Genomic DNA, 27777 nt, shown 5'->3' with positions numbered 1-27777 from the left:
TACAATATTTCTCTACCCTCTTCACCCTCCCTGGCCTCAAAAACAAGTTGGTATTGTGTATTGTGGAATTTATTAGGAATCCTTGTTGGGCTTGGATGGTTGTAGTAGATTGTGACGATGGTGCTTTGAGGGGCTCCATCAGCTCCAGTTCAGGGAGGGAGGGAGGGACACTGAGCCACGTGTGAAAGTGAGCAGTGTTGTCATGTGTCTGACCAAATCTAGCAGTAGATCCATTGGAAATATTCACTCTCCTTGACGGTGAAGGTTAAAAGTTGAGAATCAGGTTTTAAGACCACAATAACCTAGTGATTATTTCACTTGCAATAGTTCACTGTTTGTGTTCTAGCATTCTGCCCTGTGTCCTGTTGTGACTGTCCTCCCTCCTTCCCCACGCAGCACGGATCCAGTGAATACATCAGGCCCAAGCCTCGGGAAGGACCGGAACAACTGACAGGGAAGCCTGAGAAACCAGGAAGGTAATTATTCTTGTGGCTTTCTCTCCTTTCCCCAAACTTCTTTCAGTCTGATGGTTGGTTCTATGTGTTTCCCTGATTACTAGCGACTGCCTTGTACACGCAGCCATCTTGAGTGTGTGAGGCTATACAGTGAAGGTCAGCAGGTTATTCAACTCTGGAAGGTATCACGTTCTCGCATAATCCAGATCTGATCTGGAATCTCTTTCTTTGTTCCCTTCCCCAGGACACAGATTTGTTGTATTCCACTGCTTTGTGAACAGGGATTAGCCAGGGTGTGAGCTCAGACTTTGCTGGTCCATAAATCTCCGTATCTCGCATCCATCGATCCATCAGGGAAGCCTTTGTACCACATTTTAATTTGTAAAAAACCACGTATGTTAATGTGTTGTGGTCACAGGTTTTTTTACTCTTGGGGTTAGTCCAGCCTCCAGTTCACCAGCTACAGGGCACACATTTTACTTATTTAGTGTCATATTAATCTTTGTGTTTTTAGTCACTGACATCACTCGACATCACTGCCAGGTCAGATATGTGAGTCCGATCTCCTGGACCAGTTTCCCATCATCTGAGAGGTGTTTTCCAGAGTACGTTTTCCCTTATTTGGCCTGATTTTTTTGTTTTCTAATTTTTGCCTTTCCGAGGAGATTACACAGCTGGGGTCCGGTGGGTGTTACAGTTAGTGCGCCTGCAATTTTCTCATCTCCTTCCTTTAAAACCTGGCATTGGAACCATCTGGCGCTGTGGTTTTGTTACTTCTGAGTGCTATTCTTTTCTTCACTGTTGTTATTTGGCTCATAATTCCCTGTCCCTGATTCAATATTAGTTATCGCAAGATGTCCACCATGCTATTGTCTTCTGCTCCTGTACATACTGTCACGCAGTATTTATTCAGCATGTTCACGATTTCCTTATTTTCATTGACAACTATCATTGTTATTGATTTTCAAAGGGCCCACATTGCTCCTGATCACCCTCTTTTTTTCTAATATAATTGTACACAATGTATGTGTCGATTTTGATATCCTTGCAAGTTTCTTTTCATATTTTTTACACAGCTCTCACTGTCTGTTTTACCCTTTTCTGTTTTTTGTATCTTTCCCACTTGCTGGATCCGAGCCAAGCTTTGTATTTTAATAAGTTTTCTTTTAGTTTATGTTGTCACATAGCTCTTTAGTCATGCATGGCTGTTTTTTTTTTGGCAGATAGCTCCTTGGGAGTATAAACTGGTTCTATGTTATGTTAAGTTCTTTGTGAGAGATAGATACCCTGATACCAAACCTGTACAGCAACCATTGGGCTGAATTTGAACCATAACCCAAGCCATCAAAAGCCTTTTCTCTGACTCATCCTGTCTCTTCCCTCCCTCCCTGCCCACTGGCCATTCCCAGCAGCCACCACATCTCTGATCAAAGTGAGCAGTGAGGGGAACGAGAGCACAAGAATTTTTAGTTAAGAGGAAAATCACAAAAAGCTTATCTCTAACCAAAAACATAGCTAATACCTATACACTCCCTACCAATTAATGCAGCCACAATTAAAATGGAATGGTCGTTATATTGAAATTATATTTTAAAAAAATAACAATGTTATATTGTGTGAAGTGTTCTGTTTATTTCTGGCTGAAACAGCTGTGTTTATTCACTTGTTCACATCTGGTTGAGGTGCACTGAATGTAAGACCAAATATAATGTTAAGAAATAACGCCCTATTAATGCTGAATTACTTGTGTATTTAATTTCTCCTTTATGAAGTGGGGTTACAGTTTGTAAACTGTGTAAAGCTGTGGCTGAGTGGAACTTGACAGCAGTTTAAATACTGCTGCACAAGAAGGATCACTAATGACTGAAATATTATGATAATTTTGTACTGTGTTATGGCAGAAGAATCATTGTAGAGAATGGGAAATGAAATGCTGTTTGCTTCAGTGGTGTAACTTATTCTGCAGCTCTTGTATTATCTTTCTGAGCGAAATAGTTTTTCCCACCTTTCTCACTGACTCTAAGTGCCTCCATTTCTGACCTGGGTTCGAATGTGCTGCCCGGTTTGATCCCAGCTGGATGGTGTAGGATGGGAGATTGACGCTTGCCACAATTCAATAAGCTTTATGCTAGTTTTCACTCTTGCAGGCCTCCTACATACCGAGAAGAATCAACCCCACAACGCCCTCCTCGCCCTGCGTCCAGGTCCTCTGAATCATCACAGAAAGGTACAGTCCGCTAGAAGTGTGAAGTCTCGAGCCTGGTCGGCTACATGCCTGGTTTTGAGTGGGATTGTAGGGGAAACAGTTTCACTCTCAAACACAGTTTTATTAAAGCTGATTTATGGATTATTGTTGCCCTATATGTAGACATAGCTGTAGTGATGTGCCGAAGGACAATTTCCCTGCTTATCTCTTCATGCCTCGTGGTCTCGTACTTTCCTGCTCAGTCATTCGAAGGAGTCTGCCATTTTCAATTTCAAGTTGTCTCACATCATTCTCTTTCTCCCTCTTGGTCTATGTCCCTCCAATCTTCTGTCAATTACCTCCTTCAGCAAGTCCTCATGCATAGACTCATAGGCGTTTACAGCACAGAAGGATACCATTCAGCCCATCATATCTACGCCGGTCAACAAAGATCTGACTACACTAATCCCATTTTCCAGCACTTGGCCCATAGCCCTGGAGGCTATGGCAACGCAAGTGAATAAACACTACTTAAATGTTACGAGAGTTTCTGATTCAATCACCCTTTCAGGCAGTGAGTTCTGGACTCCCACCACCCTCTGGGTGAAAAGATTTCCCCTCTTAGCCTTCTACCTCTTACCTTAAATCTATGCCCCCTGGTTATTGACCCCGCTACTAATGGGGAAAGAACTTTCCTATCCACCCTCTCTATGCCCCTCATAATCTTATACACCTCTTTCAGGTCCCCTCTCAACCTTCGTTGCTCCAAGGAAAACAACCCCAGCCTATCCAATCTTTCCTCATAGCTCAGACCCTCCAGCCCAGGCAGTATCCTGGGAAATCTCCTCTGCACCCTCTCCAGTGCAATCACATCCTTCCTATAATGTGGTGACCAGAACTGCACACAGTGCTCTAGTTGTGGCCTAACCAGTATTTTACACAGATCCAGCATAATCTCCCTGCTCTTGTATTCTATGCCTTGGCTAATAAAGGCAAGTATCCCATATGCCTCCTTAATCACCTTATGTACCTAATCTCAGTTCTGTGTTCTCGGATCTGTGGATATGCACACCAAGGTCCCTCTGATCTTCAGTACTTTCCAGGGTCCTACCATTCATAGAGTAATCCCTTGCTTTGTCAGCCCTCCCCAAGTGCATTACCTCACACTTTTCCAGGTTGAATTCCATTTGCCACTGCTCTGCCCACCTGACCTGTCCATTGATATCCTCCTGCAGTTTACAGCTATCCTCCTCACTATTTACCACCCGACCAATTTTCGTGTCATCCGTGAACTTCTTGATCATACCCCCTACATTTAACTCCAAACCATTTATGTACACCACAAACGGCAAGGGCCCCAGCACCGAGCCCTGTGGAACCCCACTGGAAACAGACTTCCAGTCACAGAAACATCCCTCTACCATCACCCTCTGCTTCCTGCCTCTCAGCCAATTTTGGATCCAATGTGTCACTTTGCCTTGGATCCCATGGGCTCTTACTTTTTCGACCAGTCTGCCATGAGGAACCTTATCAAAAGCCTTGCTAAAGTCCATGTAGACCACATCAAATGTATTGCCCTCATCAACACTCCTGGTTACCTCGTCAAAAAATTCGACCAAATTTGTCAAACACGACCTTCCCTTAGCAAATCCATGCTGACTATCCCTGATTAATCTGTGTCTCTCCACGTGCAGATATATTCTGTTCCTCAGAATTCTTTCTAGTAACTTTCTCACCACTAACTGACCGACCTGTAATATCCTGGTCTATCCCTTCCTCCCTTTTTTAATAATGGGACAACGTTAGCAGTCTTCCAGTCCTCTGGCACCTCACCTGTGACCAGAGAGGATTTGAAAATTACTGCCAGGGCCCCTGATATCTCTTCCCTTGCCTCCCTCAACAGCCTGGGATTTATCTGCTGTTAAGGCCGCTAAACCTGCTAGTACCTCCTCTCTCTCTATGTCAATTTCCTCGAATATTTCACAGTCCTCCACCCTGATGTTTATACCTGCATCGTCCTCTTCCATTGTGAAGAGCAATGCAAAGTATTCATTGAGGACTGTACCCACATCTTCCAGCACCCCACACACACATTATCTCAATGGTCCCTAATTGGCCTCACTCTTTCCCTAGTTATTCTCTTGCTCTTTATATATTTAAAAAAACCCTTTTGGGTTTTCCTTTATTCTACCCATTAGTGCTTTCTCGTGCACTCTCTTAGCTTTCCTAATTTCCTCTTTAAGTTCCCCTCTGCACTTTTTATTCTCCTCTAGGGACTCTGACATATTGTGCCCTCGGTATCTACCATAAGCTTAATCCCAACCTTTATGTCCTTTGATATCCAGGGTTCTTTGGACTTGGTCCCCCCCCCACTTTGTCTTTATGGGAACATATTTGCCTTGTACTCTCGCTATTTCCTCCTTGAATGCTTCCCACTGCTCTGACACAGTTTTCACTGCAAGTAGCTGCTCCCAGTCCACTTGGGCCAGATTGTATCTCATCTTAGTCAAATTAGCCTTTTCCCCCAAGAAGGACTTTTATTCCCGACCCAACCTTATCCTTTCCCATAACTATCCTTAATCTAACTGAGCTGTGGTCACTATCTCCAAAATGCTCCCCTACTAATACGCCTTCCACCTGCCTGGGCTCATTTCCGAATATTAGGTCCAGAACTACCCCCTCCCTTGTTGGGGGCTTTCTACGTACTGGCTAAAAAAAAGTTCTCCTGGATGCAACTTAAGAATTTTGCTTCCGCCTTGCCTTGCATGCTGAAGCTAACCTAGTTAGTATTTGGGTAGTTAAAATCCCCTACTTAAAAATAATCACAATAAAGTGTAAAGAGCAGGGATACTAGAGTAATTAATTAATAGTTTGAATAAAATACGATAGCAATGGCAGGACGGGTGATGTGTTGATGCTGCTGCAGCATGTGGGAGCTGCTGGACACCAAGGTGATCCAGAGCAAACAAGTCTGTACCTGGTGTTTGCAGCTTGAGGAACATCAGATCCGAGTTAAGCAGCTGGAGTCCGAGCTGCAGACATTGCACCACATCAGGGAGGGGGAAAGCTACCTGGACACTTGGCTTCAGAAGGCGGTTATACCCCTCAGATTAGCTAAGTCTTTGGTCTGTGATCAGGGACAGGAGGGTGTGACTGCAGGTGAAGCAGGTATGCGGACCCAGGGGTAGCGTTCAAGGAGTCTCGGCCCCTGCAACTGTCCAACAGTTACGAGGTTCTTGCAAACTGTATGGACGAGAACAGGGACTGCAGGGAGGATGAGCAAACTGACCACAGCACCATGATACAGGGAGCCATTCAAGTGGGTGGAGGAACTAGGAACGTATTAGCAGTGGGGGACAATATAGGGGGATAGATACTGTTCTCTGCAGCCATGAGTGTGAGTCCCAAAGGCTGTGTTGCCTGCCCGATGCCAGGGTTAAGGACATCTCCTCAGGGCTGGAGAGGAACTTGGAGTGGGACGGGAGGGATCCAGTAGTTGTCATCCACGTTGGTACCAACGACGTTGATAGGACTGGAAAGGAGGTTCTGCTGAAAGGAGCTAAATTAAAAAGCAGAACCTCCAAGGTAATAATCACTTGAACTGTGCTGGGACCAGTGTCCTGGTGCATCGAATAACTAGGGCTGTAGGGAGGGCTTCAAACTAAATAGAGATGGGGGAGGGTTCTGGAGAGGGGATACCTTGGCTTACAAAGCAAAAGGATATGGCAGCCTTGCAGGGCAGCTATTTAGGTAATGATACCCGGAGAGTGACAGGAAAGGACAGAGTGTACAAACAAAAAAAAAACAGCAGCAAATAGGGGAAAAAAATGGTTAAAAAGGCAAAATGGCAGACATTTAAGAAAATAGTTCATGACACACAACAAAGATATACCCCAGTGAGGAAGAAGGATTCAAGTAGGGAGATAAACCACCCATGGTTAACCAAGGAAGTTAAGGATAATATCAAATTGAAAGAAAAGACATACAAAGTAGCAATGTTTATTGATAAGCCAGAAGATTGAGAAAGTTTTACAAACCAACAAAAGATGTCCAAAAAAAAAAAATAGACGGAGTAAATAAACTTTGAGGGTAAACTAGCAAGTTATACAAAAACGGACAGGAAGAGCTCCTTTAAATATATAAAAAGGAATAGAGAGACCAAAGTGAACAGAGGCCCCTTACAGAATGAGGCTAGGGAAATAATAATGGGGAACCAGGAAATGACAGAGGAGTTGAATAAATACTTGCTGCAGTCTTTACGGTAGAAGTCACTAATAGCAATCCAACACTAAATAATTAAGAGGCAAAAGAGAGGGAGGAAATAAATACAATAACTATCACTAGAGAAGAAGCACTAGGGAAACTAATGGGTCTAAAGGCCGATAAGTCCCCTGGACCTGATGGGTTGCATCCTAGGATATTAAAGGAAGTAACTGCAGAGATGGTGGATGCACTGGTAGTAATCTTGAAAAACTGCTGAGGTTCTGGAAAAGTCCCAGAGGATTGGAAAACTGCCAATGTAACACCCTTATTCAAAAATGGATGGAGACAAAAAACTATAGGCCAGTTAGCTTAATATCTGTCATTGGAAAATGTTAGAGTTTAATATAAAGGAAGTCATAGCAGAGCATTTAGAATTACATAATCTAATTAAGCAGAGTCAGCATGGTTTCATGAATGGGAAATCATGCCTGACAAATTTATTAGAATTCTTTGAGGAGATAACTAGCAGGATAGATAAAGGGAAACCAGTATATATAATATATTTGGATTTACAAAAGGCGTTCGATCAGGTACCACACATAAGGCTAATTAGTAAGATAAGAGCCCATGGTGTTGGGGGTAGTAGATTAGCATGGATAGAGGATTGGCTAGCTAATAGAAGACAGAGAATTGGGATAAGGGGAGAATTTTCAGGATGGAAACCTATAACTAGTGGAGTGTCACAGAGATCAGTGTTGGGGCCTCAATTATTTACAATATATATTAATGACTTAGATGAGGGAAGTGAATGTACTATCGCCAGATTTGCGGATGGTACAAAAACAGATGGGAAGGTAAGCGGTGAGGACGACAAGGAGTCTACAGAGGGATATAGACAGGTTAAGTGAGTGGGCAAAACAAAAGTGGCAGATGGAATATAATGTGGGAAAATGTGAGGTTATGCACTTTGGCAGGAAGAGTAGAAGAGCGAAAATTATTTAAATGGAGAAAGACTGCAGAAAGCTGCAGCACGGAGGGATTTAGGAGTCCTTATGTATGAATCCCAAAAAGCTAACATACAAGTTCAACATGTAATCAGGAAGGCAAATGGAATGTTGGTCTTTATTTCAAATGGAACGGTGTATAAAAAACTATACAAGGCACTAGTTAATCCACACCTAGAATACTGTGAACAGTGTTGGTCCCTTATCTAAGGAAAGATATATTGGCATTGGAGGCAGTCCAGAGAAGGTTCACTGGGTTGATTCCGAGTATGGAGGGATTTTCTTATGAGGAGAGGTTGAGTAGGTTGGGCCTGTACTCATTGGAGTTCAGAAGAATGATAGGCGACCTTATTGAAACATATAAGATTCTTAGATGCTGAGAGGTGGTTCCTGTTGTGGGAGAGTCTCAAAGTAAAGGGGTGCCCATTTAAAACAGAGATGAGGAAGAATTTCTTCTCAGAGATAGTGACTCTGTGAAATTCTTTACTGCAGAGGGCTGTAGAAGCTGGGTCATTAAGTATATTCATGGCGGACTTGGACAGATTTTTAATCAGTAAAAGAATCAAGGGTTATGGGAAAAGGGCAAGGAAGTGGAGTTGAAGATTATCAGATCAGCCATGATCTCATTGAATGGCAGAGCAGACTCGATAGGCTGAATGGCCAACTTCTCCTGCGTCTTATGGTCTACTATTACTGCCTTATTATTCTTACACTTCCCTGAAATTTTATTACATATTTGATCGTCTATCTCTCCCTGACTGTTTGGGGGCCTATTGTACACACCCAACAGTGTGTTTGCTCCTTTTGTGTTCTTTACTTCTACCCACATGGCCTCATTTGATGATCCTTCCAAGATATCATCCCTCCGCACTGCTATAATTGATTCCTTGATCAATATTGCAATCTCCCACCTCTCTATCTCGTCTGAATACCTGATAACCAGGAATGTTGAGCTGCCAATCCTGCCCTTTTAGCCAGTTCTCAGTCATAGCTATGAGATCATACTCCCATGTGCCTACCTGTGCCCTCAGCTCCTCTGTCTTATTCCTCAGGCTCCTTGCATTAAAATATATTCCATTTAGCCTTGCTAAACTCACTTCTTTCTTATCTAGCCTATGTTTCCTCTGCCTTGCAGACTCACTCACTAGTGTTTTAACTTCTAATTCCATCTCAGCTTCTCTCCCCTCTAAACTACTTTTCAGGATCCCATCCCCCTGACAATTTAGTTTAAACCCTCCCCAACAGCATTAGCAAACCTCCCCGCAAGGATGTTGGTCCCGTTCCTGTTCAGATGTAATCTGTCCAACTTGTACGGGTCCCACCTCCACCAGAAACGGTCCCAATCCCTCAGGAATCTGAAGCCCTCCCTCCTGTACCATCTCTCCAGCCACACATTCATCTGCTCCATCCTTCTGTTCCTATACTCACTACTTAGTACCTTTGAAGTCCTGCTTTTCAATTTCCTACCCAACTCCCTAAAGTCTGCTTGCAGGACCTCATTTCTCTCTCTTCCTATGTCATTGGTCCCAACATGGACCACAACCTCTGGCTGTTCACCCTCCCCCTTCAGAATGCCCTGCGGCTGTTCCCTGACATCCTTGACCCTTGTACCCAGGAGGCAACATACCATCTTGGAGTCATGTCTAAGGCTGCAGAAGTGCCTGTCTACTCCCCTCACCAATGAACCCCCTACCATTATTGCCCTTCCACACTTCTTCCTCCTCCGAGCAGCTGGACCACCCACAGTGCCATGGCCTTGGCTCTGATTGGCCTCCACAGAGGAACCGTCACTCTTGCCATTTTCCAAGGCCGAAAAATAGTTTGTGAGCCTGATGCACTCGGGGGATTCCCTCACTTCCTGCCTGGTCCCCTTCTTCTGTCTGGTGGTCACCCATTCCCTCTCTGCCTGAACTTCCTTAAGCTGCAGGATGACCACGTCCTGAAATGTGCTGTCCAGGAACCTCAGCCTCGTGAATGCACCGTAGTGCCCCCAGCTGCTGCTCAAACTCCAAAACCCAGAGCTTGAGTTACTCCAGTCAGAGGCACCTCCTGCATACATGGTCATCCAGACCGCCAGGAGCCTCTAGGATTTCCCACATAGCGCAGGATGTGCAAATCATGGGACTGAGCTCCCCAGACATATCTTAACTAAATAGAATATGGACCCTTGCTCTTATTTTACCCTTACACCTGCGTGAGTGTAGATTAGATGCTCGATCCTCTAGATAGACTAGATCCTCTAGGTGCTGCTGACTGCCTGCCCCAGGGTCCTCCTCTCGCACTCTCCTCATGCCTTAGAATGTGGCCAATCAAACTTGTTGCCTGTTATTGATGATAAACAAATGACCTTTCCTCTTCACCATCCGGCGCCATGTTACAGAATTCCTGCAAAATTTTTTTTACATCTTTGTTTTTGGTTTAAGGTTCATGATCTACCATTCTATATGAAGTCTTTGAGTGAATGTTTTGCAACAATAAATTTAGTGAATTGTCATCCATAGTACTGTCTCCAGCTTTACAAATATGTTAGCAGGATAAGGACAGAATTATTCTGCACACATCTGCAGGGAACAGTTTCTTTTTCTTCTCTGAATGGAATTTGAACACAGCTCATGAGAACTGTCTGTGCATTGCTCTTGTGACCTGGCAACTGGGTCAATACCAAATACAAGGATTTCACAAAGCGCAGTGATTGTTCTGAGGGCAAGCATGGCAGACGGAATCATTACAGCACTGAACGAGGCCATTCGGCCCATCAAATCCATACCAGCCCCTCTAGAGCAATAGCCCCGTTTTCCCAATCTGCCCTGTGGTCCTGCAAGTTTATTTCCCTCAAGTACCCATCCAACTTCCTTTTAAAATCACAGTCTCAGGTAGAATCATTTTGTGTACAGCAAGACACCGCAAACAGCAATAAGATGTGTGACCTGTAGTTCTGTTGTTGGTGATGGTTGAGGGGAACAGTTGACCAGGAGAACTGTTGTTCTTCTAGAGTTCCAAGTTCTGTTTGTGTTGTAACAGAGAGAGATTTTGTAATTCAAGAATATTTCTAAAATTTTTGATGACCCCCAAATGTGTTGCTGAATGGCGAGGTCACATCATTTTGCAATCTATTTCTGGATGCCTGGTCCAGAATTTGAGCCTGATGGAACTAAAAAACTTGCTTCATTCTGGTCATCCTGTTGGAGGAAGTTTGTAGCATCTCCAGGAAGTGGGTCCAAACTAAGTTCAGAACGGTTTGGTTCCTGCCTCTGTGATATGACCAGGATATTAACCAAGCTTGTACTGAGGTGGAGGATTATGGGTGATCTGTACCTTACCTCTGTTCATTCACCCTTGCTCCATATCCCTTGATAGTCTTACCCAACATAAATCGGTTGATCACAGTGTTAAAAACATCAGTTGTTCCCAGCATTCACAGTTTTTTTTGAGTGAGTGAGTTCCAGGTTTCCATGTATCCTTAGTGGAAGAAAAGTGGTTGCTAATTTCATTTCTGAATATCCTAGCTGCAATTGTAGGATTGTGCCCACCCTTTCCTGGACTCCTCTACCAGAGGGAATGGTTTTTCTTATATATCAACCTTGTCGGATCCTTCACTCGTCTCAGACATTTTGATTAGATCACTCCTTAATCTCCTATACTCAAGGGAATCCAAGCCTATTCCAGGCAACCTGTCACTCTTTTACCCCTGGTATCATACTGGTGAACCTGCACTGTATCCCCTTCCTGGCAAATATACCCTTCCTGAGATGAACCCAGTATTCCAGCTGAGCTCTGACCCAGGTTCAGTACCAGTCTTATCACTTCTGTTTCCCATCATTAATTGGAGTTTGTGTGTTCAGTTTCTCATTACAGGCAGTGACTGAGAGAATTGAGCAGATCCATAAGTGAAGAGGATTAAAGTTTTGAGAGTTCCACCAGTTTCTGTCTTGTTGGATTAAGCCCAAAGTTACCGAAAGAGTTTCACCCAGTGGTTCCCTCGGATATGTCAAAGTGGGGATAGAAAACAACTGGATGTTATCATATCTGACACAGCATTGTAGTGAGCTACCTATCAATACAGACCTGGTCTTGTTTTGGAGTGTAAAATCTTTACTGCTAATGTGTTTGCACAAATAACCCAAGGGAGAGAACTTTTTAAATGTTTTTAACAAAAATTAACTAGAATGTTAAGTTGTATTAACTTTTTATTATTATATATATATATTTGTTTTTAACAGTTCAACTCAGGCTTTCACTCTCTTCTAAACAGCTGTGCTCAGCAGTTTGAATCACTTGCAGTTGCAGCAAAATTTTAATCACACGATAGAAGTTTGTGTTCTCCCTCTATCTCTTTCTTTCTCTCTCTCTCACACACATTTTCCTGGCTCTGCTCAAATTAAGTCCATCTGATTTACTGTGGCCACAAAATTTCTTGGATGTGCACAATTTGGCTGAGTGTTATAGTACAATTCGTAACTTGCTATTGGTGGGACCCACAGATGCCTTTGGTGATGTTGTGGGTGAGATCTATTCCCCAGTTAAACAAGGGCAACTAATCTTGATCTAGACCAGGCTCTATCAAGCAAACTTCACAGCACAAGACCTTCAGGTGTTTAGGAAGATCGCTGCATACATGTCCTTTCCATTTTGATATATCTTGAGCACAACTGTCAAAATTATTTACCACCATATATTTCTGTGCCTCTTCTCAAATGCTTATAATAATCCTGAACTCCATTTGCATTCTATATCTATACATTAAAATGCTCTGCCTATGGGCAGTCCCATTAGTATTTTTCCATTATAAATTCTCATGTCCACATTTAAAATGGAAATTGCCTATGTCAACTTATCATGCTGTAATTACACCCTCCCACCATTGGAGGCATAGCAGCATCACAGGACTTTATAATGGGAATATAAAAATATGGACCGAGTAATAATGACTGAGTGGGAACTGAATTAAGTCTTTGTGCTCCGTTATCCTGCTTTAGCTGAAGGCTTTTCTTGGTTTTGACTCCCTGCGAGCCCTGACTTAATTTGTTTAAAAAAAAAATGCGCTCTTCAAATTTTTTATTATGGATTTGGTACTCTTCCTAGAACTGAGATTCTACCAGTCCCTCAAACGTGCAACAGCTTGGCTGGTTAGAAGAATTCTTTCTCTTTTTTTTTGTTTAAATTTGCTGGTATTTGAAGGACTGTATTTCAGAAGTTGCAATTTTCAGGCATTGCTAAAAGATGCTGGTTTGCAGCTGATCTAGTTATAGTAGGAACATGGGATCAACCTGGAACGTTCTATACAGAGTGTGTGAAATACTGATGAGTAATTCACCACTGGCTGCTTTGTTACTTGGGTATCTATAATTCCAAATGTAGGATGTTCACAAATCTGTAACATTTTGAGGAAAAGCACACCTAACCCTAGTCCCACTGTCACCCACCAAGAATCCCAAAGCCCCTCTCTTTCCACACCTTCCTTTGAAATGTCTCACAAATTATCAATCAAATGCTGTTTTCTTAGATGTGTAGGAACTAGTTTAACAGCTTTCCTTTGTGACAAAATACAGCATTTTTGTAGTTTGATTGGATTTTGCAGGATCCATTACTGTCCCTCTCTAAATGAAGGTGCTACTCTTTCCTGCCTGTATCTGCATGCTGTATGTGTGTGTGTGTGTGTGTGTGTGTGTCAAGCCAATCTAAGTCACTGCTGCATGTCCTGTGTTTATGCTGCTTGTGCTTCATGTATGTTGAGCAGCAGGGGTGAGCAGTGGTCTGAGACAGTGCCAAGGTGCAAGACCACAAGTTTGATGAGCTACTGAAGCAGAATGCAGTATTTTTAACCCAAAGTAGTTAGCAAACATTTTAAGCTATAACGACCAGTAGAAGGGAAGAAGTTAAACTCTTAAATGGTGAGAGATAAAATTGGTGAATGCTGAAAATCTTCAAAGGACATAAACCAGTGTCTCAGTACATGGCAAAGACCGATTTGTTTCGTGGCACTCTGTGCCATTAACTTATTGCTCTTCTTTGGATGTCAGGCACTTTGGAGTGCACTCCCCCTTTTTAAAACACTTTGTATTCGCCAGAGGTTTTTGTTCAGCCCTTCCCTCGTTGGTGGCGGTACAGCTCCCAGTCACCCCAAGGATCCACATGTTTCCCTGCGGGGAGGATGCATGACGAGAGGCAGTTTATACCAGAGCAGCATTTGAGAGTGAGTGAGGAAGCATCATGCCTAAAGCTGTGCTTCAGGAACGCAGAGTTATACCATCGTACTTGCTTTTGTTCATCAGTGCAGGGAATTCATTTCCCATTAACTTTAGACCCCTCAAAACAAATAAGTTGCTCTGTGGTCTTAATGTCCACAGTGTGACTGAAGCAGTGCAATATAAGGCCAACGAGGGAGCCATCACTTAGTCTCCTTCCGCCATTTCGACACCAAGAATTTAGAAATGTACCAAGGTTTCTGTGCTTTATTTTGTGGACCAATCCTTGGCAGCTCAGCCTGTGACTGGTACGAAAAGTCTAAATACAAATGGGTAAGAGTAAGCTGCTGTGGTGAAGTTGTCACTATCGATTGCCTTCTGTGTTATGACGGCTCCATGGCCAGGATTTTTAGGATGGTGGGGTCTTCTCTCCTGCTGTCCCGACTGCCGGCACTGCCTGATTTCACGCTCCAGCGAGCGTTCATCGGCTGCAGGCAGGTATTCAGCCCCCTCACCAGGGAGGAGGCCTCACTTTCGAGCGGTGCCGGTCAATCTGATTGGCTGGCAGCAATCTCGTCTCTGCAGCGCCTGAAGCTGCAGTGGACAGGATTGGTACTGCAAGCAGTCCCCATTGCCCAAGTCCCAGGATTGCAGGAAGGGGTAAGTTTTGGGGAGTCTTGGGGCGGAGGAGGGTAGGGAAGGCCTGGGGGAGTGGACAGAGAGCGGGTGCGGGGGGGTGGAGGGAAGTCCTGCAGATACTGGACCTTAATGAAGCGGTGGGGAAGGAGCATAAAATTCAGGCCCACAAATGTATTTGTTTGCCTGTATGATCTGTGCTGACCAATTCTGCATGTGCAGATTTGAACTTAACTTTTAAAGAGATATTTTCTCTCATGGCCTTTTCCTGCACTGGTGGCTCTACTGTGCCCTGAACCTTTTATCTTCCATTGTACTTTGTACTAGGGGAAGGTAGAGGCATGGTGGTGATGTCACTGGACTAGTAATCAGAAGTTCCAGCTCTAGGGATACAGGTTCAAATCACACCACAGCTGTTGGCAGGATTTAAAATTCAATTAATAAACCTGCAATATAAAGCTAGTCTCAGTAATGGTGACTATGAAATTATCATAAAATACCCAACTGGTTCACTAATGTCCCTTTAGGGAAGGAAATCTGCTGTCCTTACCTGGTCTGGCCCACATGTGACTCCAGATCAACCACAGCAATGTGGTTGACTCTGAAATGACCTAGCAAACCACTCAGTTCAAGAGCAATTAGGGATGGGCATCCAATGCTAGTTCTTGCCAGTGACACCTATATCCCATGGAAGAACAAAAACGTGTATTATTGGGATCTGTATCTACATCCCTGTGTGTCCCCTTGATGCTGTCCTGGGATCTGTACCTTTATGTCCCCCTCATACTGTCCTGGGATTTGTGTCTGTGCCTCTGTGTTCCCCTAACACTGTCCTGCTCGAGCATATACCACTGCCACATTCACATTGCTCCTTCTGCCCTGTGTGGAATCTCTCACTCTCTTGCCTCATGCCCTGCTGAATCTTAACCTGCTCTGCTTGGATTTGTGTGTCAATGTCCACTTGCCCTGTGCTGGTCCTTTACACCAGCCTCAAAGCCAGGATTTCTGTTTAGCTCCTGGCACTTTTTGACGGGTAATTTTCATCCTCCTGTCAATCTTAATTTTAAGAATAGTTTTGTCTTAGGTGTCGCCACTTTAGGTGTGTGCATTAGTGATGTTCTTGTAAGTTCATTTTCAGTAACAAAAATCTACTAGCCATATCAGATTTCTGCCCAACCTTAAATTTCCCTGTCACTCCACGCCTTACAGTCAGACTCCTGTAGATAAGTGCTTCCATTGCCAGTCACTCGATCAACATTCAAACTGTGATTCTTTATAGCAAAGTGGACAAAGCACTGTCAGCAATAACTCAGAGCAATACACATCCTCATCTCAGGTAGCAGCCTCAAAGTCGCCAGGTTAGCAAACCTTCAAATGCTTGATAAAATTAAGTGAAACTTTAAGTAAACTTTTTACGCTAACAGATATTAGTGTTTGCAATGGCAGTTGATCTTAACTCTGTATTTAGTGATGCCTCTAAATCTGATGGTACTCGCACTAACCCCCCCGCCCACCCCCTCGGTTTGTGTTTAGTGTGGATGATCTGAATGTTTGCCAAGCATTCACCAAAACTAAAACTCCGTCAATTGCCTTAGAAATTAACGTTTTTAAAACTCGCCTCATTGCCCCAATCGAAGGCAGTGACGACCTGACTGATGAGTTCAGCGAGTGATTTTTCTGACAGCGATCAGCATGCCAATCCTTTCTCTACACCTAGTGGGAAGTAACTTAGGGAATCGATCACACTCTCGGCTTAGGTGTTGAACGTCCCTGCTTGAACCTTGAACTTAGCTTCCTCCGACGGAGATCACCTTTAACGTGGCCACTGTCACTCCCGCTTTGCTACTCGACATTATAGCTCTGACAGCTGTCCTATCACTCCCTTCACCAAGCTCTGCCCGTTCTTCATCTAATTGACTTCAACATCTATCCTTCCTCAGTGATTCTCCGCTTGTACCGTTCTCCCTAACTTCCTCCAGTGTTTTGCTCCTTTTTGATTAATCCTCAGAATGTGCGCACTACTGGAAAGGCTGCCATTTGTTGTCCTGTCCCTAGTTGCACAGGCAAAAGTTGGTTGTCGGGTCTTCCTCATTGATCCGCCAACAGTTTAATACAACTAGGCTGATTCAGAGGAAAATTAACAGTTAAGCACATTGGCATGGGACTGGAGTCACATATCGGCTCAGACTAGGCCAGGATGGCAGATTTCCTTAAGTAAAGAACACCAATGAGTCAGTTGGGTTTTTACCACAATCCCAACAGCTTCATGGTCACTTTTACTGAGACCAGCCTTTTATTTAACATTGTCAAACTGCCAGAATGGAATTTGAACTTGTTCTCTGGATTAGTAAGTTTGCGGATGACACAAAGATTGGCCGGGTGGTTAACAGTGAGGTTGAGTGTCTTGGGCTACAGGAAGACATAGTTGGGATGGTCAAATGGGCAGATAAGTGGCAGATGGAATTTAACCCTGAAAAGTGTGAGGTGATACACTTTGGATGGAGTAATTTGACAAGGAAGTACTCAATGAATGGCATGACACTAGGAAGTTCTGAGGAACAAAGGGACCTTGGCGTGTGTGTCCATAGATCTCTGAAGATGGAGGGGCATGTTAGTGGGGTGGTGAAAAAGGCATATGGGACACTTACCTTCATCAATCGAGGCATAGATTACAAAAGTAGGGAGGTCATGTTGGAGTTGTATAGAACCTTGGTGAGACCACAGCTGGAGTACTGTGTGCAGTTCTGGTCGCCACATTATAGGAAGGATGTGATTGCACTGGAGGGGGTGCAGAGGAGATTCACCAGGATGTTGCCTGGAATGAAACATTTAAGTTATGAAGAGAGGTTGGATAGACTTGGGATGTTTTCGTTGGAGCAGAGAAGGCTGAGGGGTGACCTGATCGAGGTGTACAAGATTATGAGGGGCATGGACAGTGTGGATAGGGAGCAGCTGTTCCCCTTAGCTGAAGGGTCAGTCACGAGGGGACACAAGTTCAAGGTGAGGGGCAGGAGGTTTAGGGGGGGATGTGAGGAAAAACTTTTTTACCCAGAGGGTGGTGACGGTCTGGAATGTGCTGCCTGGGAGGGTGGTGGAGGCGGGTTGCCTCACATCCTTTAAAAAGTACCTGGATGAGCACTTGGCACATCATAACATTCAAGGCTATGGGCCAAGTGCTGGTAAATGGGATTAGGTAGACAGGTCAGGTGTTTCTCACGTGTCGGTGCAGACTCGATGGGCCGAAGGGCCTCTTCTGCTCTGTGATTCTGTGATTATTCGTGCAGGCTCTGGAGTACCCGTCCAGTACCACAGATACCACACTGTCGTATCCAGTGTCGGATTGCCCCTTGTGGCATACTCTCCCCACCCCCACCTACATCACCAACGGCAGATACTCTTTTAGGCTCAGTGATCTTATCCTGTGAAACTGCTCCTCAGTCCCTCCAGCTTTCTCTTCCACCAAGCGGGTTGGTTTCTTCCTTCACTCTTTCTGTCTGACCTTTCTCCCCACTTTTGCACTGTTATGTTTTACCCACTGCCCCATAAAGTGCTCAGAGACATCGAGACATCTTTGTGTAACTGAAGAGTGCTGTAGGAATGTAAGTGAATAAAAAGCAAAAACTCAGCAGGCCAGTCAACGTCTGTGGGGAAAGAAACAGAGCTGACGTTTCGAGTTAATTATAACTATTTCTCTCGGCACAGATGCTGCCAGACCTGCTGAACTTTTCCAGCACTTTTGTTTTTATTTCCAATCTCCATCCACGGTATTTTGCTTTTTTTGGTAGAAATGTAAGTTATTGATCTGTGCTTAGGATTGAAAACTTTTGTAATCGTGAGTATTTCAGCCTAAACTGTTCCCCTGATTAGGAATTTCCCTCTACATGGATTTCACAGCAGCTTCCTCACACTTAAAAGTTTTAAAATTTATTCGTTTCAAATCAAGTATGAGCCATGCTTTGTTCCCACTGCAGTATTTATCTACCAAGTGAAGGGATATAAATAAATCTGTAAAAGTTCATCAGTGAAGAAGCAATTCAGTCCAATCTCCCAGGGATGTACGTTGTAGTTATGTACAGATTGGGGTTTTATATGAGTTAGTGAAATGACTCGAGCCTTACAACAAACTTCATTATTATACAGGATACCTTTGACTCGCTCAACCATGTCTCCTCAGAATGCCCACTACCCTTTGAAAGCTTCGTTAATGTGAGTTGGATCAACACTGGCTGCAGACAATGATTTTCTGATGCATAATCTCAAAGGCAAACTACATTTTACCAGGGTTAAGTTTGGGGTCAATGTTAAGCTCATTCCTCAAGAAAGCAAGGTGCAGGCCACCATTGGGGTTGAAAGTAGAAGATGAGAAATCATTTAATGATTAGTTGATGCCACACTTGGGTCTTAGAGATGCATAAGATTGTAGTAAGTTGTTGGAGGTTGAGGGAGGTGAGGCAATCCCCAGGATACAGAGTCAAATTGACTACTTATTACAATTACGGGCTTTCTCAACCAGTGTAGAATGCCGGACCAGTATTTGGACAGTTGAGTGTTCCTCGTTGTGTTAAACAGTGTTATTGGTCTTTCCTCTGCTCACCCCAGCTCAGTAAATGTATTCCAAATATATGACCAAATATTGAGTTGGTAGCAGCATTTATTTGCCAAATTTTTACTTTGCACGATTGTTCCGAGCACACTTCACGTGTGATGTCTAACATTACGCACTGTATCAGTATGTCTTTCTGTATGTTACCAACAGTTAAGGAACTGCCTTTGTTAATGTCATCCAGATTATTTTTGTAAATTCTTTTTAATTATGTTTAAAATTATTGCTTCTGACAATAAACGGATGAGATGCTGCTTAAAAATGGACTAGTGATGGATGCATTTCATTCTCCAGCGCTTCCATAGAAGTGTTCTCCACCTTTACCTTATTTATAATTGGTTCACTGACCCCCAGACAGCTCCTATTTTGATGAAGAAACATGGGCTGGCGACCTTGATTATGCAACAGCGGAAAAGAAATAATAACCTTTACAATGCTGGAACATCTCTGGGTGTTTCATGGTCAGTGAAGAATATCCAAAGTGTAGTCGCTGGCGTAATATGGAAACACAACAACTGATTTACTCACAGTAAGGTCAAATAAACAGCAATGTGCTCATGATCAGATTATCTGTTTTATTGATATTGGTTGTGGGATAAATATTGATCAGGACACAAGAGAGAACTCAGACTATCTGATCTATCAAGCCTGCTCCACAGTAACAATGCTTGAAGCAGAATGAATAAACCCCACCACCCCCAGCTGCAGTTTTGGAATCATCTAGGAGACAAAACAGATGAAAAAACCCCAGACCAGTCAGGAGAAAATCCACAAAACTGACTTCCAAACAGAAAATGACTTTCCCTTATTCACTATATCAGAACTCTTCATGATTTTAAAAACCTCTCTCCAATCACCTCCTCTGCCCCTGTGGAAATAGCCAAGTCTTTACCCTTAACTAGAGTTTCCCATCCTGGGAATTATCCCTGGTGAATCTAAACTGTCCGCTCTCATTAGCTTTTATAATTGGATGCCCAAAGCAATCGCAGGTTTAACCAGTATTTTGTGCGAAGTTACTATTGCTTCATAACCCTTACCCAGCTCCTATTTTTAAAGTTTATTCTTGGTGATGTAGACATTGTGAATCAGGTTTCCATTTATTATCCATTTCTAATTGTGGCGCTTCTCAACTTCTGTCTCCAATTCAGTCCCACACTCCTCATCTTTGTGCAGAAAGTTGGGGGGGTGGTGGGGGCAAGGAAGTCATGGATCAGCTCCTGGACCTGGCCTGGCCCAGGTAACCATACTTCTGGGGTGGCTGCAGCCCAGGGGCACATGGGGAGGGAGGTCACTCTGACTGTCGATCTCTCTCCCACGGTATTATCCACAATCGGATTATCGTGGAGAGGAAACACCAGTATAACTTGGTGTCTTCTGAACTAGAGTGAACAACAGGAATAATAAAGTTTAATTTGTTGTTTGCTTTTATTAAAGAAACAGTTTAAAAAAAAAAGTTTGGAGAAATGGGGGTGACCTCAAACCAATCAATTCTCTAAAGTGGCCACATGCTGTCTCAGGGAGCAGTTCAGAGTCAAGCACATGAGTGTGGGACTGGATTCACATATCAGCCCAACCGGCTGAGAATGGCAGGTTTCCTTCACTCAAAAGGGTATTAGTTAATGGTTAACTAGACCGTTTGACAGCTTCATTGGTCACTTTTACAGATCCCATTTTTTTTTAATTGATTTGAGGATTTGAATGCATGTTCTCGGGACTATATAATCACTACATAACCACACCCATTTATAAAACCCAAATCTTATTTGTGCTTTTTTTTTGCCTTTTATCTAGTTGTACTTTCCGGAAATTGTTTTTGAATCACTGGGTCAGCCTCACTCCTCGGCCTCATTCTGTCACCTGTATGTTCCAATCCTTGTTTCCCCTCTCAAAATACATTATCTCTTATCCATGATCAATCGCTTCTGATGCCCAACGGCCCATTCTGTTGTCAGGAGGCCATTATATATATTTTGGAAAATATTTTTCTTTTAAGATAGAGGTTTAGCCTGTGTGTGTGTCTTAATTGGATTAAAGCCAGTTAGTCTGGGTGCTTTGATGTGTACTAGATTTGATATGTAAGAGAGATAGCTGCGTTTGCATTTTTTTGAATAGAGCATTCAAGAAGTGGGGTGAAAACTGACACCTTTCTAGCAGATACCAAGCAATATGTTTATGTTACTAGTAAAATTGATACAATGAAAGGGGTTTCATTGTTAAAAGGTGACATTCAAAGAGGCTGGTGAGACATTGAGGATTTGAATTCAATCAGGGGTGGTAGGTATAACTTCAGTAGTTTTCGGGTGTGCAGAGCAGAAACAATGTGAGATCAAAAGGCAGCTGTAAGCCTCCAACTGGCTCCACAGGAACCAAAGTGAAAAGAACCTCATTTTGAATTCATACAGTGAAAATGCTTTGCCTGGTGTTTGGTTAAGTCTATGAGTTGCTGTTGCCTTAATGGAGATTAGTTTGGGAATTTGTTAAAAGTTATGATGGTAATTTGTAGCTATGTGTATATATATTTTTAACCTGTGTAAATTAATAAAATGTTTCATTTAGTTTAATGTGAAACCTCGAACTGGTGGTCTGATTCCTGAATTTAGAGTAGCATCTCAAACATAACACCTTAAAATTATAGGTTATGACAGTTGTATAATTTTCCCTCTGGGATTTTTAAGTAACTCCTCTTCCCCAACTACATCAGTCATAACACTGTTAATCATTTAGATTCCCTTGGAGGCTCTGCTTCTAAGAGGCATGCTTAATAGCCCCAGCTTCCAACAATGCTAAGCCGTGGCTCTGCCAAAGCGTTCATATCTTCAAGTGGAAGGTTCCGGTGGACTGTGTCTTTAAATATGGTGCAGTGTGGACGCTGAGTCTCAGCAGAGTAATGGTTTGTGCACTCCACCCAAAACAGTGACTGAAGTCCCTGAATATTACCTCAGGCACTGGTTCAGGTGAGGCGGACAATCCACATAGAATCTTCCAGAAATAACGGCCTCCTCTGCAAAATTATCTGACCGATTTCCCTTCAATGAATAAGCAATATCTCCGTCAAATCTCCGTCACATAAATTTCAAGTCGAGTACTTTGTTTCTTGAATAATTCAACTGATCCAGTGGTGTATGATGTTACTGAAATGTGCTTTTATTTTAACTTGTTAGATTCCATGAATAAATGTAAGGATCGTGTGGTTAGAAACAAAATAATTCCTGTGTAATTCGAAGACAACTACATCCCCCTCAGCCATGGTTCATTAGATACGGACACGGCTGGTGTGATTTCTGGTCAACTTACTGCTCCTCCGGGTTCTCTAACTTAGCTCTGCTACACGCCCGATTACCGTCTAAAGATTCTCCACTGGAAATTGGACATGGGGTAACAACAGGCAGTGCTCACTTGCCTAGGATGATAATTGGGTGAGGAATCGGAGGAGAACTGATAAACACAGTACCTTTGAGAGAGAGGATGGGATTGGATCATTATTCTCTACTGGAGAAACAATGACCAGTGGTTACTCGAGAGGGGGGGTGGGGGTGAGTTTTACTTGTGCTCTTTAAGGGAGAACGTCATTGGGGTAACTGGTGAAAGGGGAAAAATTATAAAAAGGACACTTTAAATATATGAATAGGATGGGAATAGAGGGATATGGACCCCGGAAATGCAAAATGTTTTAGTTGACGGGCAATAGTATCAGCGCAGGCTTGGAGAGCCGAAGGGCCTGTTCCTGTGCTGTACTTTTCTTTGTTCTTTGTTCTTTATTGATTTTTCCATGGTGATGAGAGTGAGTTATTGCTGCATGGTTAATCCATTGAGGTTTCTCCATAATGATTTTTCAGTTTGGATGACATTGCCCATCTAAACTGCAAAGGATATGGAATCACTGCCTTGCACCATCTTAAGCAGCACTAAATGCCAGGGACATTTGCGGTTTGTATACCCTTCTGAGCTGGTTATTGTAATAATGTACAGCAACAGCTAAAGCATCTTTAACATAGTATTTTCCAAGGTGTTTCACAGGAACACTAGTTGAAATTTTACACCAAGCCATTTGCAATGTGTAGAAGAGGCAGCCAAACATTTAGTCAAAGAGGAAGCAGTTAGGAGAATGGAGAGGCCAGAGAGGTTTAGAGGGGGGAATCCCAGAGCTTAAAGCCCAGGCAGCTAAAGGCTGAAAGAAAGAGGCCAGAATCAGAGGAATGCAGAGATCTCAGAGGGTTGTCAGGCTGAACGAGGTTACAGAGTTCGGGTGGATCAAGACCATGGAGGGATTTGAAAATCAGGATAAGAATGATAAAATCAAGGCATTGCGAACTGAGCATTATGTGCACCAGAGGGCACAAATGGACAGTATTTGATGCGAGTTAGGCGCACCCAAGCTTTGGATGAGCTAAAGTTTACAAAGGGTACAAGGTGAAAGGCCAGTCAGGAGAGAGTAGAAATAGTTAATATACATTGAATGATGTGACCAGTGCAGTGGAAATGGCTGATGAGGATGGGTTCGATACTCAGTCCCTGGGGGAAATTCAATACTAGTTGGCATGAACCAGTAGAATTACACCGTAACCCTGGACACAATTCCATTTGGGAAAACCTCAATTAATTTATGCAGTAAGATGGAAGGGTCTAGGCAAGAGTACAAGGTACTACTCATGAAAAATCAATATGTTTGAGGCTTGCATGCTGCTCCCAGGATCATTAGGAAAAGGGGGAGGTCATTTCAGTCCCTCGAGCCTGCTTCATCATTCAATTATTCATGGCTCATCTGCAACTGAACTCCATTTGCGAAATAGTCACTGAGTATACAGATGGCTATGCAGCTATACCTTAACAATATGTAACGGGAAGATGAATGTGTATTTTCTGGATGTGAAGGCAGCTGTGAGAGTTGGTGTCAAACCTGAAGCTTCAACCTTGTGAAAAACCAAAACACTCCTGAATGTTCATTGTCCTTTCTCCGCCTCCCCTGAAGGTAGTGAGATTAGGGTTCTACCGGGGCAGACTCTCCCTCTTATTACCCCCCTTAAAAAAGACATGTATATAGAGAGAGAGAGAGATTTCATATCTCAAAGCCATTTACAGCCAGTGAAGCACTTTTTGAGGTGTAGTCATGTTGTAATGTAGAGAATATGGCAGCCACTTTGAACACAGCAAGATCCCATAAGCAACAACATAACCAGATAATCTGTTGTTTTGTGATGTTGATTGAGGGATAACCAGTCTGAAGAAGAGTCATACGGACTCGAAACGTTAACTCTGTCTTTCTCTCCGCAGATGCTGTCAGACCTGCTGAGTTTTTCCAGCAATTTTTGTTTTTGCTTTTGTTTGGGATAACACCCCTGCTCCTCTTGGAAATAATGCCATGGGATCTTTTACATCAACACAGGCAGGCAACCCTAATAACATGAGCAGCTCTTTTAAAAATCAGATCAAACCACATTATCTTAACGGCCACAATGCTTGTTACTCAAATGCCAATAATAATGAAAAACAAAATAGTTACGTTTCAACATATTTTAAAAGGTTTTTACAAAAAGATTGTACTTTTGAGAGAGTATCATTCAATTAACAATGTTAATAAAAGTTATAAAAAAAACCAAACAAGCCATTTAATTGCCAATAAAATGTTTTTTTATTGATTAAGATCTGGAGCTGTAGGAGTCCTTAAAGAGCTGTGGAGTCTTTAACAGATCCCTGTTTAATGTCTCATCCTAAAGACAGCACCTCCACCAGTGCAGCACTCCTCAAAGCTGTACGCCTTGAGTTTTGTGCTCAAGCCCTGGAGCAGCACTTGAACCCAGAACCTTGTGCCTGAGGTGAGTGTGCAGCCCACCGTGCTACAGCTGACAGGACAGAGGGATTGTCTAACATGGTAAAGCCCTGGTCCTAATCAGTGTCTACAATTTGACAAATATAATCACTGAATTCTGATCAGGAGCCAGAAAAGAGCCGAATTTTCAAACTATGGATATTAAAGTCTACGGTAATACACCAAGTGTTACTGCAGCTGAGATTAGCTAACTCTTCATTGATTGACAGTCAATGTTTTGGGTCAGTATAGCACAGTTATAAGCTGCCATTATCATTGGGATACCCTAGAACATTCATTCAACATTATTTAGGCTTTTATAAAAATAAAAATTGAGAATCTAGAGACCAAAGCCCAAAATGCAGGACACAATGTAAAATAGGCGGGGTGGGGGTGGGGGTGGGGTTTCGAGGCCTTGGGAAAGACTCTGTTGGGGCCGGGGTCTCCATGGCCTCCTAGAGATCCCTGAGAAGGTTTGAAAGATTTGTTACCATTCGCTTGCAATGCTGCTTCTCCGGGTATCAGAGATAGCGAGGTGAAGGCTCTGATCAATACAGGCAGCTCTGATTCTGGAACAGTAAAAGCTTTGGTCTCTTTTTTGGGCAACCTGCTGCTAGTTAGATTTTCAGCAGTAATCTCAGTGAAAGGTTTGGGCTGACAAATGACAAGTAACATTCATGCCACACAAGTGTCAGGCAATGATCATCTCCAACAAGAGAGAATCTAACCATCGCCCCTTGACATTCAATGGCCTGACCATCACTGAATCTCCCACTAACAACATCCTGGGGGTTACCATTGACCAGAAACTGAACTGGACTAGCTACAACAGGTCAGAGGCTAAGAATCCTGCAGCAAGTAACCCACCTCCTGACTCCCCAAAGCCTGTCTACTGTCTACAAGGCACAAGTCAGGAATGTGATGGAATACTCTCCACTTGCTTGGATGAGTGCAGCTCCCACAACACGCAAGAAGCTCAATACCATGCAGAACAAAGCAGTCCACTTGATTGTCACCACATCCACAAACATTCACTCCCTCCACAACTGATGCACAGTAGCAACAGTGTGTACCATCTACAAGATGCACTGCAGGAATTCACGAAGGCTCCTTAGCACCTTCCAAACCCATGACCACTGCCACCTAGAAGGACAAGGGCAGCAGCACCACCCACTGGAAGTTCCCCTCCAAGTCACTCACCATCCTGACTTGGAAATATATCGCCGTTCCTTCACTGTCACTGGGTCAAAATCCTGGAACTCCCTCCCTAACAGGCAAACTGAGCATCAGTGAGCAGATTATTGCTAAGCAAGTGCCGTTTGATAGCGCTGTTGACCCTTTCCATTACTGATGATGGAGAGTGGACTGATGGGGCAGTAATTGACTGGGTTGGATTTATCCTGCTTTTTGTGTGCAGGACATACCTGGGCAATTTTTCACATAGCCGGGTAGGTGCCAGTGTTGTAGCTGTACTGGAACAGTACATTGCTCATCTGGAGTACTGTGTCCAGTTCTGGGCACCATTCTTGAGGAAGGATGTGAAGGCATTGGAGAGGGCACAGAGGAGATTCACAAGAATGATTCCTAGGGTGAAGAACTGTAACTATGAGGATAGATTGGAGGTTGGGACTGTTTTACTTGGAGAAAAAAAGACTGAGAGGAGACTTGATCGAGGTATTCAAGACCCTGAGGGGTATGGATGAGGTAAATAGTGAGAAACTGTTCCCACTCAAGAGAACATCAAGAACTATAGGGCACAGATTCAAAATAATTGGCAAAAGGAGTAAATATGATGTGAGGAAAGATTTTTCACCCAGAGGATGGTTGGAGTCTGGAACAAACTTCCTGAAAGGGTGGTAGAGGCAGGTTCGATCGAGATATTCAAAAGGGAATTGGATTGCTCCCTGAAAAGAGAGAATGTGCAAGGTTACGAGGATAAGGCAGGGGAGTGGGACTAGGTGGAATGCTCTTTCAGAGAGACAGTGCAGACTCAATGGGCCAAATGGCCTCCTTCTGTGCTGTAAAGATTCTGTGATTCTGTAATTGTAGAACTATGACAAAAACCTGCGTCACTGGGGGCCTCTGGCAAAAGGCCTCACCATTGAAAAGGGGGGGAACTCCTGTGTGAAGAGTGGGAGACAGGGAGACATGTAGGGGAGATGGGCTGGGGGTCAGTCAGTATTCAGTATAATTGATACATCCATCGGGGAAGATCTTAATTCCTCCATTTTACTTGTTATTTGATCCCAGGATTTTTTCTTCCACTTCTCCTGTGACTTTATTACACGTTGATCACTCCTAGTGAAAAGGAATTCCCTGATACCAGTTCCCTTCTCTCACGACCCCTTTTTCTGCCCACAGTTACACCAAAGTAACATTTTCACTGAATCACCGACTGGATACAGCACAGAGGAGGTTATTTAGCCCATTGTGTCCTCATCGGCTCTCTGAGTAATTCATCTAGTGCCATTCTCCCCATAACCCTGCACATTCTTCCTTTTCAAATACCTGTTTGACCCTCTTGAATACCTCGAATGAATCGGCCTCCACCACACTCTCAGGGCATGCACTCTAGATCCGAACCACTCAGTGTGTGAAAATGTTTTCCCTCATATCACCATTGCTTCTTCTGTCAATTACCTTCAATCTGAACCCTCTGATTCTCAATCCCTCTAACATGGTGACCAGCTTCTCCCAATC

At 43.4% G+C, this 27777-nt stretch overlaps 1 protein-coding gene across 6 annotated transcripts in view; it reads left to right on the top strand.

The window, feature by feature from the left end:
• The window catches only part of ccdc50a (coiled-coil domain containing 50a), a 154722-nt gene that overhangs the window by 80905 nt on the left and 46040 nt on the right, over window positions 1-27777 (top strand). For 3 of the 6 annotated variants that reach the window (XM_041212132.1, XM_041212160.1, XM_041212124.1), the window contains 2 exons: window positions 397-476; window positions 2603-2682. In XM_041212132.1, the coding sequence (XP_041068066.1) occupies window positions 397-476; window positions 2603-2682 (160 nt within the window). Of the gene's footprint in view, window positions 1-396; window positions 477-2602; window positions 2683-11689; window positions 14729-18808; window positions 19534-27777 lie in introns of those variants that run through there. The other 3 variants (XR_005945956.1, XM_041212151.1, XM_041212141.1) reach the window with 3 other exon arrangements.

This window comes from Carcharodon carcharias, chromosome 2 (genome assembly GCF_017639515.1).
Source record: "Carcharodon carcharias isolate sCarCar2 chromosome 2, sCarCar2.pri, whole genome shotgun sequence".
Taxonomy (NCBI): domain Eukaryota; kingdom Metazoa; phylum Chordata; class Chondrichthyes; order Lamniformes; family Lamnidae; genus Carcharodon; species Carcharodon carcharias.
This window is presented reverse-complemented; position numbering and strand designations above follow the sequence as displayed.